Here is a 16,282-nt window from a genome sequence, read left to right as displayed (position 1 = left end):
CCAAAAAAGGAATAATCTCACGAGCAGATAACAATGTGTAAATTGTGTGGGTTTTTTCAATTTAGACCCTCTAGTGTCTTTCTTTGAGCCATTACCCAAACTATGACCCAGTTGCCAAAATGCAGAGAGAGAGATTGACTGTACACATGCTGTGACTGACAAAAAAATGGAGCAAAAACACATAAACATATCTCAAATGGGAAAGACCCACCACCTGAAAAAAATGAATTTTCATTACATTGTTCAATTCCTGAAGTGCATTTCTTGAGAACAAAACCCTTGCTTTATAATCCCACTGTAGTCATGTAGGGGGCAATCCTATGGCAAGATCCACCAGAATTAGGATGTAGCAGATCTCAGTTGTAGCTGAGGGATTCCTGGCTCAGATAGTATTCAGTTCCTGACCCCCAACTCCGCTGAAGAGACTCTGCCATAATTTGCTCAGCTAGCCACTAACCTAAAGACAGCAGGACTAGTTGCATAGGTTTGGCATTATTTGAATTTATGCTGCTCACAGTTACGTAACAGAATTTGCATTCCATATGTCTCAAACTAATAGCAATCACATTTGTTACAATCCTTTGCTCCAACATGGTATAGTGCTAGTACTAAGATAAGAAATCTACAGAGAAAGGATGTGGGGGCAGAAGAGAAATGCAAGCCACAAACTCTTTTTCTTAGAAATGTGTTTATAAAAAAAGTCATAGCATTCAAAAGCAATGCTTATTATACAATATAAAATAATAGTAACATGGGCCTCTATGTATTTATTGGAAAAGGTTTGTATTGCAAAAAATCTATTACAGCATTTACAGTATTGCATCATTTGCAATAGGATAAAATGTCTGTTGAACAATTACATAAATACTCTTAACAAATCTCTTTGTCTGCTGTAGACTTTTCCATATTCCCAGCTGCGTGGTGTTAATCTAATTCAAAGGCACAATCTTGAAAATATTGCTGCCATTTCTCAGTCCTTCCTGAAAGAACCCAATTTTTTGCTCCTCAAGAATTTCAACATGACATGGAAGGACTTTGCTAGAATGAAGACTTTTTGGAGATGCGAAAAGTACCTAAAATTATCAACAGTTGTCTAATGACACTTGGCCCTTGACTTCTCAGCAACACTGATCAGATCGAAGAGAAGCTGTTAAATTAATAAAACACCAAGAAACATCACATTTGCTAGTTGCAAATGATCATATTAGCTGCAGTTTTCCCCCAACGGGATTAACAAAGTGCACCAGTTATCTGTACAATTTTCAAACATTAAATACACATACAGTAAGTTTTTAAATATTTTGTATCAAATACTTTAGGACAAATATAAATTACAGATATTTTTTTTCAAACAAAACATACACCTGAAATTATAACTTGATATTACAGAATATAAAAATACCCATTTTGCCTTTTTTTTTTTTTTGGAAACTTATGCATTTGCAAGTTCTGCATGACGCTGAGAATCCATTGGCAGGACTTCCTTTCAAATTAAAAAGGCTCAATGCTCAATGCTCAATGGGTGGGACTCCTATCCGTTCTTGTACAACAGCAAGCCAACTGCAGAACCAGAGAATCGCAAGAAGATCAGGCCAGCCTCAAATAATTTTATCAGCTAATGACTAAGAAGTTGATTCTGACCTGCGGTTACCATATTTTTTGCTCCGTAAGACGCACTTTTTTCTTCCTAAAAAGTAAGGGGAAATGTCTGTGCGTCTTATGGGGCGAAAGCGTGGTCCCTGGAGCCGAATTGCCCAGGGGAGAAAAGCAGATCATGCTCTCTTTTTTGAAAGAGGGAAGTGGGTGTTGAAACAAAGCCGCTGATCAGCAAGCAATTGGGAGCGAAATAAGGAACGCTAGCAATAAAGGAGGCTGCCTTTATTGGGGAAGTAAAGACAGCAAACTTGCAAGGAGAGGAGACAGGAAGACTAAAGCAATGAGGAGAGAAATTAGAAGAAAAGGAGGAGCAAAAAACTGCTCCAGCTAAGGAAAAGACACTTAAGGCAAACAAGAGGGAAGGGAGTGTTGAAAGGAAGCAGCTGGTCGCTAAGCGATCAGGAGGGAAATAAGGGACGCTAGAGATAAAGGAGGCTGCCTGGGAGAGGGGAGGTAAAAGCCCATGGATCCTCAGGATTTTTACATTGGGTCACCCCAAATTCACCACAGATCACATAGCATGTCCATGGCTACAGCCTGCACCAAAAAACCCCCCACATCCACTGTTTTGTGGGGCCGCAATGGCGAAAAACATGGTTACAAACCACAAATCCACATGGATTCTCAGGATTTTTGCATTGGGCTACCCGAAACTCACTGTCAAATCACATGTCTGTGGCCACAGTGTGAACCACAAAAATCATACATCCACTGTTTCATTCAGAATATTTTTTTTCTTGTTTCCTCCTCTAAAAACTAGGCGCGTCTTATGGTCAGGTACATCTTATGGAGCGAAAAATACGGTATATTGTGCATGCCACAGGAACCTTTTTCGTGGCATGACTGCAGGGAAGAAGGGACATACATCTCCAGGAACACTGATCAAAAGCTTCTGCGCTGGGTTAAGAAGACCAGGTTTACAAACTCCATGTTCTTCTAGTCAAAGCACTGAAGCTTTAAATCTCCTTCTCTTATATGTGAAGGGCAGGTGGGGGGTGTATGAACCTGAGGCCTGGTTGTTGCACATAAACCAAGCCAGCATAATTCCAGCGCTTAGTAATTCTGCACACTTTCTGTAGCAAGCCTCACACGAGACACGGTGGCACGCAGAAGGGAAGGTGTTTCTTACTGAAAGCATGTGAAATTTCAGGGAAGTTGTGACATACAAAGAAGGCTGGAAGCTTAGAAAACAGGGAGAGATGGTCCCAGCATTCAAACTAGTTGCCCACCTATGCTCTAGCTCCTATTGAGCAATTTAAGTTTTTTTTAAAGAAAGCATGCTGAATTCATTTTGATGGACTCATGTCAAAGCAGCCTTTCTCAACCTTGGGTCCCCAGATGTTGTTGAACTACAACGCCCATCACCCCTAGCTAGCAAGGCCAGAGCTCAGGGATGATGGGATCCAACAACATCTGGGGACCCACAGGGTGAGAACCGCTGCTTTAAAGATTACTTCTTGTAAGGAACAATCAACACCTTCCCACACCTAACTATATTTTATTAGCACCTCTTAACACGCCAAGTGGGGACATTTCTTGGGTCTGCTGTTACATCATTGAACAGCTCTTTTGCTAAACCCAAGTTGCTCCGCAGTACGCATTTCAAGGCAGCAAACACAGCTTGTGACACACTGACAACCCTGGATTTTTGATGGGAGGACCTGTATGTTAAATGTGTTTCTAGACATTACAGGTTACATCAAGATTAAATTAGCTGAATTTAATTCCTACCAGAATCAATGGGACTGAAGTTAGGATTAACGTTTTCCACTGATTTCAATGGAGTCAAAGTTCAACTAACTTTAGTCTGGATCCAACTCAACTACCGTATTTTTCTGTGTATAAGACTAGGTTTTCTCCTTCAAAAATTAGGGGACGTCTTATACACGGATACATCTCCCCCCACCCCATTTTCTTAAATCTGAGTCCCCCAAAATAGGGGGTGTCTTATACATGGGGGTGTCTTATAGACGGAAAAATATGGTATGTTTAGAAAGGCACTAAAACTCTTGGTAGATGTATGTAACCTTTTAAAAAATGGGATGTGAGTTAGTCCTCATTATCACTGCATTGTCGAATAGTCAATCACCCCACACTTCCAGCGTCACCTAGATATGCAATAACTTTTCCCTTTTTCATTGCTGGTCTTCCATCACAACAGTAAAAGCACTCTTACATTGCAGGAGAAAACGCATGTGGCAACATGCAAGTCAGGAACAACTTCAGTGCCAGAAGTTACAAAATGTACAACACTGGAACCTTTGGCGGCATATCCCTTGGCCAGAGCGGGTTGGGGGGAGTGGAACAAAAAGAAAACCAATTAAGGCACATAGGTACAAAATACAACACACACAAGATGCAATTCTGCCTGCAGAAGAACAAATATTTTCATCATCTGGAAAACAAACAAGGAGAAGTGGCAATTCTATTTTTTTTAATTAAAGGTTCTAACATTTTCCCTGAATCCAGGTCTAGAGAGACTTTTAAACTGGGCAAAATAAAACTGGCTTTTCAAATGCTTTGGTTATGGGGGAAAATAGTACTAATGTTTATTTAAAAGTGCCATCAGTGCACAGGTTGCTTTGCAGACCAAACATGCAAAACAAACCAAATGTTAAAAATCCACACTTCTAAATCTTCCATCAAAATGAAAGCTGGAATCCTTTACACACTTACCTAGGAGTAAACCCCATTGAACTCCTTGAGATTTACTTCTGAGTAGATATGTACAGGATGGTTTTGTAAGTTAGTTGCATTTAGTTCCCCCAAAATAAATGGGACTTTTCATTATTGATTTCAATGGAACTTGCATGCAACTAACTTAGTCCGGATTCCACCTTTTGTTAGTTGAGCATCACGAAAAGTGTGCTCGGATTTTCAAGTACGTCTCTAAAAAAATAGTTTAGATGCTTATTATGGACTGATGCCAATTTATATCCACATATCCCAAATCCATAACCCAGATCTTCACAAATAAATTTCAAATTGAGCATTGGAAAACGAACTATCCTAAGTGCAATTGGGCTATAGAGAAGACTGTCTGCAACAAGGATAGCCAATGTGGTGCTCAACGGATGTTCTCGGGGTACAACTCCCATCAACCCCTAGTCAGCCTCTCTAATGGCCAGCAGTTATGGGAGTTGTGGTCCGAGAAAAGATGGAGAGCACCACACTGACTACCCCTGGTCTAGGGAGAAATGATTGTTCCTGTACAATTGGATCCAAAAAGCCGTTCCATTACATCTCCCATAATCTGGTCCAATTGAATGAATAGGCTACTTCCCCTCTGAAAAATCCTGTAGCAAAATTCAATCGATATCCCTTATTTTAAAGGCCCCAAAGTAAGTTCCTTCCGGAGTGCGATCCAGTAATGACGGGTACGATACCTGGATACTTATTATTTCACCAGATTTCAGTTTGAAAAACCCTCCTACATTTACAGAATAAAAATGAAATTCTGAGTCCCCTGACCAATTCTTTGTACTTCCTCCTTTCATCAAAACTACAGGGTTTCTCCTTTTAGCATCTGTTTTCGTGACATATACCATCAACTGCAGAATTTGTCCAGTTAGGTTTCCCAAAGCTTCATGGTGTCTAAAACATACATTGGTGTACAGATAATAAAAGCCATCATGATTGACTTCCAATTTCCCATCACTGAAGGTCATATTCCGTATGTTTGCCCAGCCTTTGTCATGATGCCAAGATGTAAGGTTCACTTTTTTGGTACCTATGAGGGAAACAGATAAGAAAATGTATATCTTACTTTAAGTGTAATGTCACAGGTGCATAATATATTGTTTTTTCAGCCATGAGTTGGTCTATACCTAGAATTGGTTTCACTGTTATTAAGGCAGCCCTGCATAGAGAAGCTTTTTAATGTGTAATGTCCAGAGCCTTCAACTTGACTTTACTCTTAAATCTCTCTTAACTTAATTTCCTCATTTTTTATGGTCTCATTCCAACTCCACAAGTCTATGATTCAATGACTCTTCTAGCTATGTCTGGGGAAGCAAACTCAGATGGCCATTTAACGACACCCATGATGGCTCTAGTCATGAACAGAGATGCTCAGCTCTTGGCCCCAGCCGAAGGGTTACTATGTTCCCCAGCTGTTTCAAAATGGGATGTGTGCACAGACAGCAGATTATACAGATTATAGGTTTTCCACAGTATTAGGCTATCCATTCAGTGAAGTGTGGCTAAGAATATTGGATTCCACTTGGACAGAAGGAAGTGGTCAGAACAGAAGCATAACTGTCATCTGATTTTAGCCAATTAATCATCAATTCATTTTAAGTAAACGGTGTTTCTGTACGTTCTGGTTTCTGTCACCGTGTTCCGATGCGCCAGAAGCGGTTTAGTTATGCTGGCCACATGACCCAGAAAGCTGTCTGTGGACAAACGCCGGCTCCCTCGGCCTGAAGTGAGATGAGCGCCGCAACCTCATAGTCTCCTTTGACTGGACATAACCGTCCAGGGGTCCTTTACCTTTTTTACCTTACCTTTTAAGTGAACATTCATACTACCTGAACTGAACATATATGTATTTTGGAGTTGTTGAAGGAAGTGTAACATAACTTATAATTTAATCAACAGAAGCCACCATATAACTAACAATACAATTTACTCAACAGAAGCCTGCATTAAAAGGGAAAGACCATTTTAAAACATTTCCTTTTTCATCCTCTATTCTGGAAACACACCAAGAGCCAAGATAACCCCAGATAATGGGAAATATGCCCTTATATTCTAGCCCTACAAATTATTGACATAATTTAGGAGACATGCTTGTGGATCAACTATCATACTAGCTTGGAATATTTCATGAATTGTGGTCATGACCACTGCTGACCAATGCTTCCTTGCTTTCCAGAATTTCCGCTGCAAGATTTTAACCAACTTTATGCAAAGTTGAATAATTACATGCCTTACTGGGGGTGAGGGAGATCTGAAATCAGCAGGCCTCACAGAAGTTTGCCATCTTACAAAAACTCCACGACAGTTTGGACTTAATGAAAGCTTAATTTAGAAGTTTAAAGTATCTATTTTCATACTTGTTTATATATTGGCTCAATTTCAGCTGCAGAAAACCAATTATTTGCATAAACCGTAGTTCAATTCAACCTGTGGCTTGGCCTCCCAAATTTACAGATAAAACAACAGGTTAGAGCCGCTTGTCTCATTTCGTTTTCCATCTAATCAGTTCACCATTCTAGGCAATGAAAGGAGACAATTGCCATTAAAATGGTTTGTCAATTTGGATTTCCCATGAAGCTACAGTCAATGCAAACCAAGGTTTTCAAGCCAACTTCAAATCATGACAAGATTCTACTTTGCCAGCCAACTTCAAACAATGGTTTATCAATTCAGACATCACACCACACCATAGTTGAGTGTTCTTAACCATGGTTTTGCACAATAATGTAAACTGGCCCAATTCAGACAGCATAATACTCATAGAAACAAGATGAAAAAGGAGCTTACCAGCTGGAATTTTATTGCCATCGATTATGAGATGGGCAAGGGGTGCTTTGTCAGGCTTGTTTTTCTTGGGCAAATCTAGCCATGACGCTCCCATTGTAGCTAAAAGCAAGACATCTTGTTAAAATCACCACAGAAATCTCATAAGATTTAAATAATATCAAGTAATGAAGCCACTATCATACTTACATTTATCTGATCTTGACTGATCCTTGCCAATAATAATACGCTGGACTTCCTAAAAATGGAAGAAACAAACTTAATTTTGCATAGTGAAGCTACAGCTAAATTTGTCGCACGCTCACAAATCCTGAAAAACTAAGAAATGCTGAAGTTTGTGACAGTTTGCAAACCACACCATCTAGTTAAAGTGGCAGCAAGATCGCAAACTGCTTTGCCCACTATGGGCTAATTTGTATGTAATGCTGTAAGTTTAAACCATAGTGTTTAGTGTTTGGAAAAAAAGCTGCAGCAAATCTGTAGGTTCATAAGGTTCCCTCTCCTTCTTTGTCATGGCTGCAAGGAGGAGTTTGGAACTTTCTACTTAGCATTTTAGATGAACTGCAGCCTGCAGTTGGAACAGACATTGGACAGATTTGGGGCTAATTCAAACCATCATTTATTAAGCTGGCTTGCTTTAATTAACCACTGTTAAAATTAACCAGAGTTTAGCAAAAATGGCACCCACAAATCAAATTCTTCATAAGTTTCCCCAGCCACTCTGGAAGGCTCCCAACAGAATATTAAAAACACAATAAAACATCAAATATTAAAAACATCCCTAAACTGGGCTGCCTTCAGATGTCTTCTAAAAGTCCGATAGTTGTTTATTTCCTCAACATCTGATGGGAGGGTGTTCCACAGGGCGGGCACCACTACCGAGAAGGCCCTCTGCCTGGTTCCCTGTAATCTCACTTCTCGCAGGGAGGGAACCACCAGAAGGCCCTTGGAGCTGGACCTCAGTGTCTGGACTGAGCGATGGGGGTAGAGGAGACCATTTGAACCCACCTCTCGGCCAGGCTATCATGTCGCCTCTTGTGGTTCATACATGGACATATAATTATGTTTGCTGTGGCTGATTGGGGATGTTGCCTCATATCTTGTTATTTGTTAAAGGCGTGAAGCTGGATTTGCATGGCTTAACTGTTAGGATTCTTGCTCCATGCTTGCAGTCATGGGATTGTTGTCTATCACATGACGGTGTATGTTTTCATTCCACGGTGTGGGAAGTGACAGAGACAGGATGTTTATGTTACTGTGTTCCATGATGTGGGACTATTGTCCTTTGTTTTTTCTCTTTGCTGTCTGATGAGAAAGAGGAAGGAGCTAAGTCACAATGCTCTGACTATATTATATGTAAATAAAAGTAGATTAGCCAAAATGCTGAGCTATTGAGTCTGTTCACAAACTGCAAATACTCTGCAGGATCCTGAGTGTGGTGATGCCCCTTGGTATCAGTCACTGTGATGTTTGAGCTGGAGAAAGCTTTTGAATGTGTCTCTGCCAGGGACCTACATGCGAGTAGGACGATCCTAACATTAACACACTGCAGCAGCAGAAAAAGTTAACGAATTTCAATAGGGAAAAATAAAAGGTTCTACACAGGAAGAACCAGCTGCACAATTTAAGATTGGGGACACTGGCTTGCCAGTAGCACATGTGAAAAAGATCTAGAGGTCTTCGTAGACCACAAGCTTAACATGAGTCCACAGTGTGATGCAGCAGCAAAAAAGCTAATGCTATTCTAGGCTGCATCAACAGAAGTATAGCGTCTGATCAAGGAAATAGACCCACTCTAGTCTGCCTTGGTCAGACCTGGAATGCTGTGTCTAGTTCTGGGCACCACAACTGAAGAAGGGTGTTGACAAGCTGGAACATCCTAAAACGAACAAGGGTCTGGAAACTAAGCCTTATGAGCAACCGCTGAAGGAGCTGGATATGTTTAGCCTGGAGAACAGAAGACTATGATAGCCATCTTCAAATACAGTGGTATCTCTGGATGCGAACGGGATCCGTTCCGGAGCCCCGTTGGCATCCTGAAGCGAACGCAACCCGCATCTCCGCATGCGCGGGTAGCGATTCGCGGCTTCTGCGCATGCACATGACATCATTTTGAGCATCTGCGGATGGTGAAACCCAGAAGTAACGCATTCCGTTACTTCCGGGTCGCCGCGGAGCGCAACCAGAAAACGCTCAACCTGAAGCTACTTTAACCTGAGGTATGACTGTATCTAAAGGGCTACATTCCCATGAACACTGAAGAAGAGACAGTGTTCAATAACTCTCTCTCTCCCCCCCCCCCCACCAACACAATAGAGAGAAGTGCTCATATTTCTGTGTGAATGCATGTGACAGAAAGAAGTACAGGTTGCTGTTCTCCCAAAGAAGCAAGGAGGAGAAATCTGTTGGAAGGAGAAAGTGGAAACCTCTCAGAAGCAGTGGCGTAGCGTGGGTTGTCAGCATCTGGGGCAAGGCAAGTAATTTGAGCCCCCTAACCCGTGGATTTTAGCACTCAGGCAGAGAGCTGCAAGTGCGAGCGCGCCCCCCAGCTGTTGCGCCCGGTGCGGCCAGCCCCCCCTGCACCCCCCACGCTACGCCACTGCTCAGAAGGAACTGCATGGCCTGCCTGGGTCATGTACAGAGGGCTGAGTGCAAATACAGAAAGAAAGAAAGAAAGAAAGAAAGAAAGAAAGAAAGAAAGAAAGAAAGAAAGAAAGAAAGAAGAAAGAAAGAGTTTGTTTGAACGTTTAAGAAAGAAGCTGTCATCTTCAACTAAGTAAAACTAAGCCCCTGCTTTGTGAATAAGTACTTTGCACATATTCTTCTTTAGCTATAGGTTGTGAAAGGAAAAGCTTTTGAATATTTTAAGAAGTGTTTGGGCATTGTTTTAATTTCAAGGAAAGTGTCAGTAGCACAATCTGAGCATAACCCAGATAGGCTGCCTAGAAGTGACTGTGTGACAGGCACCGAGAAAGAGAAAAGATCACAATCATTATCTTCCAGGAAATTCACTGGTTTCTATCTCTGCAGCTCAGGAAGTAAACTGCAGAGAAAGCAAACTGGTTCAGAATGCCGAAGCCACAGAAATTGGTCCAGTGAATCTTTATAACAACAAATAGCACAACATGGGAAAGGGGACCGTCCACTGAAAGCAAAATATCCCAATACCTGACTGGCTTGCAATATTTGCCAGGTTGAACGGGGCGGGGGGGCAGATGAGGAATGAAGAATGTGGACCAGATGGGGCAGCCCTACAGGCTTCATCCAACACAGAAGTCTGCCCCCACCCCCCGGTCACATCATCTACAACTGGGTCAAAGAGTGAATTCCAGAAGGCCACATTCTGTCACTCCTGCACAAGTTGCATCTATCAAAATCCCCTCTATTCTACAATTATGAGAAGCCACGCACTCCACGTATAGTTACAACATTTAAAGGGGTCCCTGCTGCAGGTGGCAGTTTAGGTGGGCCCTAGCAATGGGCACACTGAAGAATATTCACACAAGTCACATTTGTCCTGATGCCAAACAGTTTTTAATTCTAACCCTACGAAAAGCCCTTTGCCAACTCAAAAACAGCAGCGACATTGAAGATGGCTTTGCAGAGTGCCTAAATGAATACCTCAAAAGTCAAGGTTCGAGGGCAGAAATCTGGCTGAGTCTGGAATAACCTTGTGAAGTGAAAGGATATGAAAGAGGGATTTATATCTAGATGTTAGGATAGAGATGATAAAGAAATGGATAGAGATGATAAAGACACAATGAGAGATAAAGGAGGTGCTGTGGGATTGGTGGAAGTCAATGTCTTCTTGTTGTTGTTTTAGTGTTTATAATATTAACTTGTAAGATATGGATTTGTTTTTGTTGTTTTGTTTTTGTTGTTTGTTTTAGTTTTTGAATGTCGTTTTTTGTGTATTGTGTATTATTATTTTTTGATATCTTTCGTGTTGTTGTTGTGTGGAAAATACTAATAAAATTCATTTTTAAAAAAAGAAGAAGATGGCTTTGCAGTCTTCCAAATGCTACACAACGTTGTGTAATGCTAAACAAAACGAAAACAGCCTCTGTGAGATAATATTTTTACCCCCTTGTTGCAGAGAAGGGTGGGCTGAAGAGAACGTGGTTTGCTTACGGTCACCTCCAGAGTTCATGGCAGAGGCAGGATTTGAGCCATAGGGCTTCCCTGACTCTCAGCTCCCTGCTTCAACTTCTCCCCTTCTGCCCCAGGACTGCGAGGCCAGACTCTCCTCAAGCACTCTCTCAGACGCCAACGTTTCCTCATGAAAGGCCACCCTGGAGGTCCAGCCGATGGAGTGCTTTGTTGCCATGCGCAAGACGAGTCCAGGCCTGAGTTTTCCCAAAGGTGACGAGGTCTGGAGCCCAGCCAAGGGGACGGGGACAGAGAAAAGTATCACTCCACAAACTGTCTCGCAGTTTTCTGTTTGCCCGTCTTGGCCTCCCGCTTTTTAAAGAGTGGGTTCTGCAGCTCTGGAGTGGCAAAGGCCTCAAGCAGGAAATCAACAAACAGACTACAAGAACAAAAAATGTAATTTTGCTACTTGGTTTGAATGGAGCTGGGGAATTCAGGGACAATGGCCAAGATCCAAGTGAGAAAAGTGGCACCCTAACATTGCACGTGTCTAAATGGAAGCTGGAGCCGCAGATTTCAGCAGAGAATCGAAAAGGCTGGAGACGGCGTTCCGAGTTTAGTCACTATCCGAACAAGCTGGAAGGGTCCAGTTCAGAGGCAGCCGTTCCACGTGAGGCGGCTGCCACAGACTTTGGACAATGCTCTGTCCCAGTTGACCAGGAAGAGGCCATTTTTTATTTACTAAGCTTCCCCCTTAGCAAGGCTTCCATGAGGCGAGGTGAAGCAAGTCCCCACTGTGGCCAGTTCCACTGCGCCACCGCCGGCCCTGCCACAGCTTACTCTGTGCCACCACTGCTAATTGCTCACAATGCTGCTGGTCCAACCGCTGCTCCATCAACCTGAACTCTTCAAGGGGTGCCTCAATTCCTCCCTCCATTTTGACTTCACAAATGCTCACAGGCCTTTTCTGCTCGGAAACACAGATCCCACTTCTGACACCGGTGTTACACGTCACCCCAATCTCCCCCAAGATTCCAGGGGCTGCAGGTACGCTATCCAGGGTTAGTGTTTCCTTCAGGAATTAGGCAGAATACAGCAGCAGCATCCCAAAAAAACCAGCTGATTGCATAGCAACAATAAGCCTAACGCCATCTTTCTCCCCGCTGCCTAACTTGCACTGCAGAGCACAACCCAGCATAATGTTTCCTGTCTGCTTCCTTCACTCTTAACTCCAGCTGATTTCCTGTCCCCTGACCTAAATTCTGGTCCAGGGAAGGTCCCTTTTTTGATGTACTAAAGCTCATTACCCCAAAGGGGATTAGCTTTCCACACCTATTCACACTTCGCCCTTGAGAGAGGGAGGAAGCCCACAAATCTGCAAATGAGCTTTGCCCTTTCATCCCCCTGTGGCACTTAAATGGCTTATTTCCAGGCGGTCTCAAAAGGAAGTTACCTGAGTAAATTCGCTTTTACACTTGTTGATTCTACAGGAGCAATGTGCTGACATCATCTGCGCATGCCGCACTTGCTTGTGTGGCATTTACGTCACCATGGGATATGGGGGGGGCAGCACCCTTCTTGGAAACTTTTGGGGAGGGGGCATGGCCCAGGGCACCTACAGATCTATACCAATATCCTGCCACATAGGATGTTTTTTTTAAAAAAAAATGTTGTTGTACAGAAAAAAACCGTAGCCCAAGATTGCAACTGTTGTTGACCTATTTTCCTACCTTTGAAGGTACACAAATTTGGGGGGAAAGGAAAAGGCATGAGATATATTCAACTAAAATGGGGGTTACGTTCCAGGGAAAAGAGAAAATCATGTACAGTGGTACCTTGGTTTAAGAACAGCTTAGTTTATGAACAACTTGGATTAAGAACACTGCAAACCCAAAGTAGGTGTTTTGGTTTGTGAACTTTGCCTTGTAAGCAGAACACGTTGAGTGTGTTCCATTTGTAAATCGAGTCCCCCGCTGCTATGGGAAAGCACGCCTTGGTTTAAGAACGCTTTGGTTTAAAAATGGACTTCCGGAACGGATTAAGTTCGTAAACCAAGGTACCACTGTATTGTCGAAGCACATTGGGTTCAATGGCAGGTGGGACTGTCAAAATCTTCTTCTCCCCACGCACCCTCGCCCTTTCTGCCTCCCTCTTTAAATTTTTGCTTTTGGGGGGGGGGTCAAGTATGTAAAGCTGAATGTGCTCAAGCAAAATACACCTAAGTTGTGAATCACCTGTATTCAGAAAACTGAAAAACCTGTATTTCAAAATGTGGAAGCACGGAGACAGCATTTCACTAGGACACTGAGGCTAAATTGATTCCTTCTCCAAATGCCACTGTGAGAAAACAGTTAGACAACTTCAGCACATTATTTCAGTTGTGTATATTATGTACACCTTTTAAAATGTGAAAACCAGGGCCTACCCTATCTATGCAAAATTTTATAATTTAACCTTGGGTTAAGAACTTAATTCCTTCTGGAGGTCCATTCTTAACCTGAAACTGTTCTTAACCTAAGGTACCACTTTAACTAATGGGGCCTCCCACCGCCACCATGCAGTTTCTGTTCTCATCCTGAAGCAAAGTTCTTAACCTGAGTTACTATTTCTGGGTTAGCGGAGTCTGTAACCTGAAGCGTCTGTAACCCGAGGTACCACTGTACAACATTACACAGGGCTCTATTAAGCCCACTTTCTTCTGTACAACTCAGACAAAGCTTTTCTTTAAACTTTGAACTAGGGCAATTAAAACCTATTGCAGTAATTTTTATTAACAGAACTGTTGGGACATTAGAATCCCTCAAAGGCAATAAAGAGGAAACGAACCAAGAGTTTTCTACTTCCTACACAAGGGGCAATTACAAAAGACAGAACATATCAAGTGCCAGCACTCTGTCAGCTTTTAAACGGCTCTAGATTAGATTGTAATTACATTTAAATAGAGCTAAATACGCAGTGATGTGTAAGAGATCAAACACTCTAAAGACCCTCTAGTATTTGCTTCTACCCAACCCTTAGACATTTGCCTGGCACTTTCTGCCAGACACTTCCATGTGAAGCAAGCGTATTGTGCTCAGTTTTCAAGGACTTGCTAAGTCTTCAAGTCAGGCAAAAGGAAAATTGAGAGCCAGTGTTCACTGAGACACACAGTATTCAAATGGGGCTGTATGTCCCCTGACTTCTCTTGTTTGAAAACAAGGCCCATGTCAAAATCTCCTTGCACCTGATGCTTGTTCTGAACCCTGGGCAAGATCTTTGTGCCAAAGCAAACACACAAGGAGAGGAGGGGAAGGCGAATGTGGAGTTCTTGGCCTCCTTCCCAGTTTCATCAACCTTTATGATTTATGGAGCTTGGGATGGTCATCCAAACTGGGCTTATATACCAGAAGGTTTTCTATTGGGAATAGTACCAGGAAGTCTAAAGGAAGAAGACATTATATTTATATGCAACAGTAGCCGCAAGGCTATTGATTGCGAAAAATTGGAAAAGTGGTATTATACCGACAAAAATAGAGTGGCTTGCCAAATTATTCGAGTACTACAATATATCCCCCCAAAATGGGAGAAATTGGAAGGATCTCAAAAGAGAAGATAGACAGGGACTGGAAGGTGTTTAAAGGATACTTGCAAAACCATATTGAAAAATCAGAACTCCTATTAGAATAAACAAGTTCCGTTTTAAATACTGAAATACTAAATAAGATGGATAACAATGTGTAATAGAAAAAGAGGCATGAAATTAGGTTAAAGGTGTGTGAAAGAAAGTAATAGAAGTGGAAAGAAATTGCAACTGAGTAGATTGGAAGTCTAACACAAAGGTGGGGTGAGGGGTGGTGGATGGTGATGGGAAAAGGAATTATCTGTGGGATTGTGTGACATGTTTGAACATTTTTAAGGATTGTATGAAATGTATGCTTGTATATTCGCAATATGTGTGTATTAATGCTGAATTATTTTAACAATAAAAACATGACTGTTTACAAACAAACAAACAAATTGGGCTTATATTTTTTCCTTTCAATTTATGGATCACTTTATCGTAAAGACTTGTTGCAAACAACAACAGTTTTTCACGGAGCCCATGTGGTCTAGTGGTCAGACTGGGAAGACCTACGTAGGTTTCAAAACCCCTCACTGGCTTCATTCAGATTCAACGCTCAACTCAAAAGTGAAAGTTTCCGCTTTATAACAACAAACTGCAGTGAGCCACCTGTTTCTCACTTCTCCTCCAGCGTGGCTGTGCAAAGGACGTTGGAAACTTTTAAAAAAATATTTTCATTAGATTTTTAGCAAATCGAAACTACAGATTATAGAAACAAGGCAATAATAGCAACAGCAACCATTACTTATTTTGGTTTTTCTTTCTCTTGCAAGAATTTGCAAATTATCACTTCTATGCAGAGCTATTTTTTTTCTAGAATAATGAGGTGCCGGAACTCACCATGAACACCTCCCTCATTCTCCTATAACGGCAATGGCGCCCACCTGAGTGGTGCCAGAACTGAGTTCCAGCAAAATCTAGCTGAAAGAAAGCGCTGCTTCTGTTTAAGATTAACCACAACTTGACTGAACTTGAAAAACTGTGGTTAACTGTAATCTGCGGTTCAATTATGTATTGAATATGTTTCTAGCCTGCTCTTCATCCTATCTGATCCCTCTGTTGAAACAAGCATCTCTAAGCTATAAAGGTAAAGGGACCCCTGACCATTAGGCCCAGTCGTGGAGGACTCTGGGGTTGCGGCGCTCATCTCACTTTACTGGCCGAGGGAGCCGGCATACAGCTTCCGGGTCATGTGGCCAGCATGACTAAGCCGCTTCTGGCGAACCAGAGCAGCATACGGAAATGGTATTTACCTTCCCGCTGAAGCGGTACCTATTTATCTACTTGAACTTCGTGCTTTCGAACTACTAGGTTGGCAGGAGCAGGGACTGAGCAATGGGAGCTCACCCCATCGCTGGGATTCGTACTGCCAACCTATTGATCGGCAAGCCCTAGGCTCTGTGGTTAACCCACAGCGCCACCCGCGTCCCAAGCTATAGTTTATCATAATTT

At 42.2% G+C, this 16,282-nt stretch overlaps 1 protein-coding gene across 2 annotated transcripts in view; it reads right to left on the bottom strand.

The window, feature by feature from the left end:
- Positions 1-671: 671 nt before the first annotated feature.
- TNFSF11 (TNF superfamily member 11) overlaps positions 672-16,282 on the bottom strand; it is a 31,251-nt gene continuing 15,640 nt past the window's right edge. The window contains exons 3-6 of one of the 2 annotated variants that reach the window (XR_014529622.1): positions 7,330-7,378; positions 7,144-7,242; positions 1,676-5,386; positions 672-1,560 (exon numbers count right to left, since the gene is read on the bottom strand). Coding sequence is in view for 1 of the 2 variants with exons in the window: in XM_083519654.1 (XP_083375780.1) it covers positions 4,965-5,386; positions 7,144-7,242; positions 7,330-7,378 (570 nt within the window). In the remaining variant the exon portion in view is untranslated. Of the gene's footprint in view, positions 5,387-7,143; positions 7,243-7,329; positions 7,379-16,282 lie in introns of both variants that reach the window. The other variant, XM_083519654.1, reaches the window with a different exon arrangement.

This window comes from Podarcis liolepis (genome assembly GCF_965112155.1).
Source record: "Podarcis liolepis genome assembly, chromosome: 8".
Taxonomy (NCBI): domain Eukaryota; kingdom Metazoa; phylum Chordata; class Lepidosauria; order Squamata; family Lacertidae; genus Podarcis; species Podarcis liolepis.
This window is presented reverse-complemented; position numbering and strand designations above follow the sequence as displayed.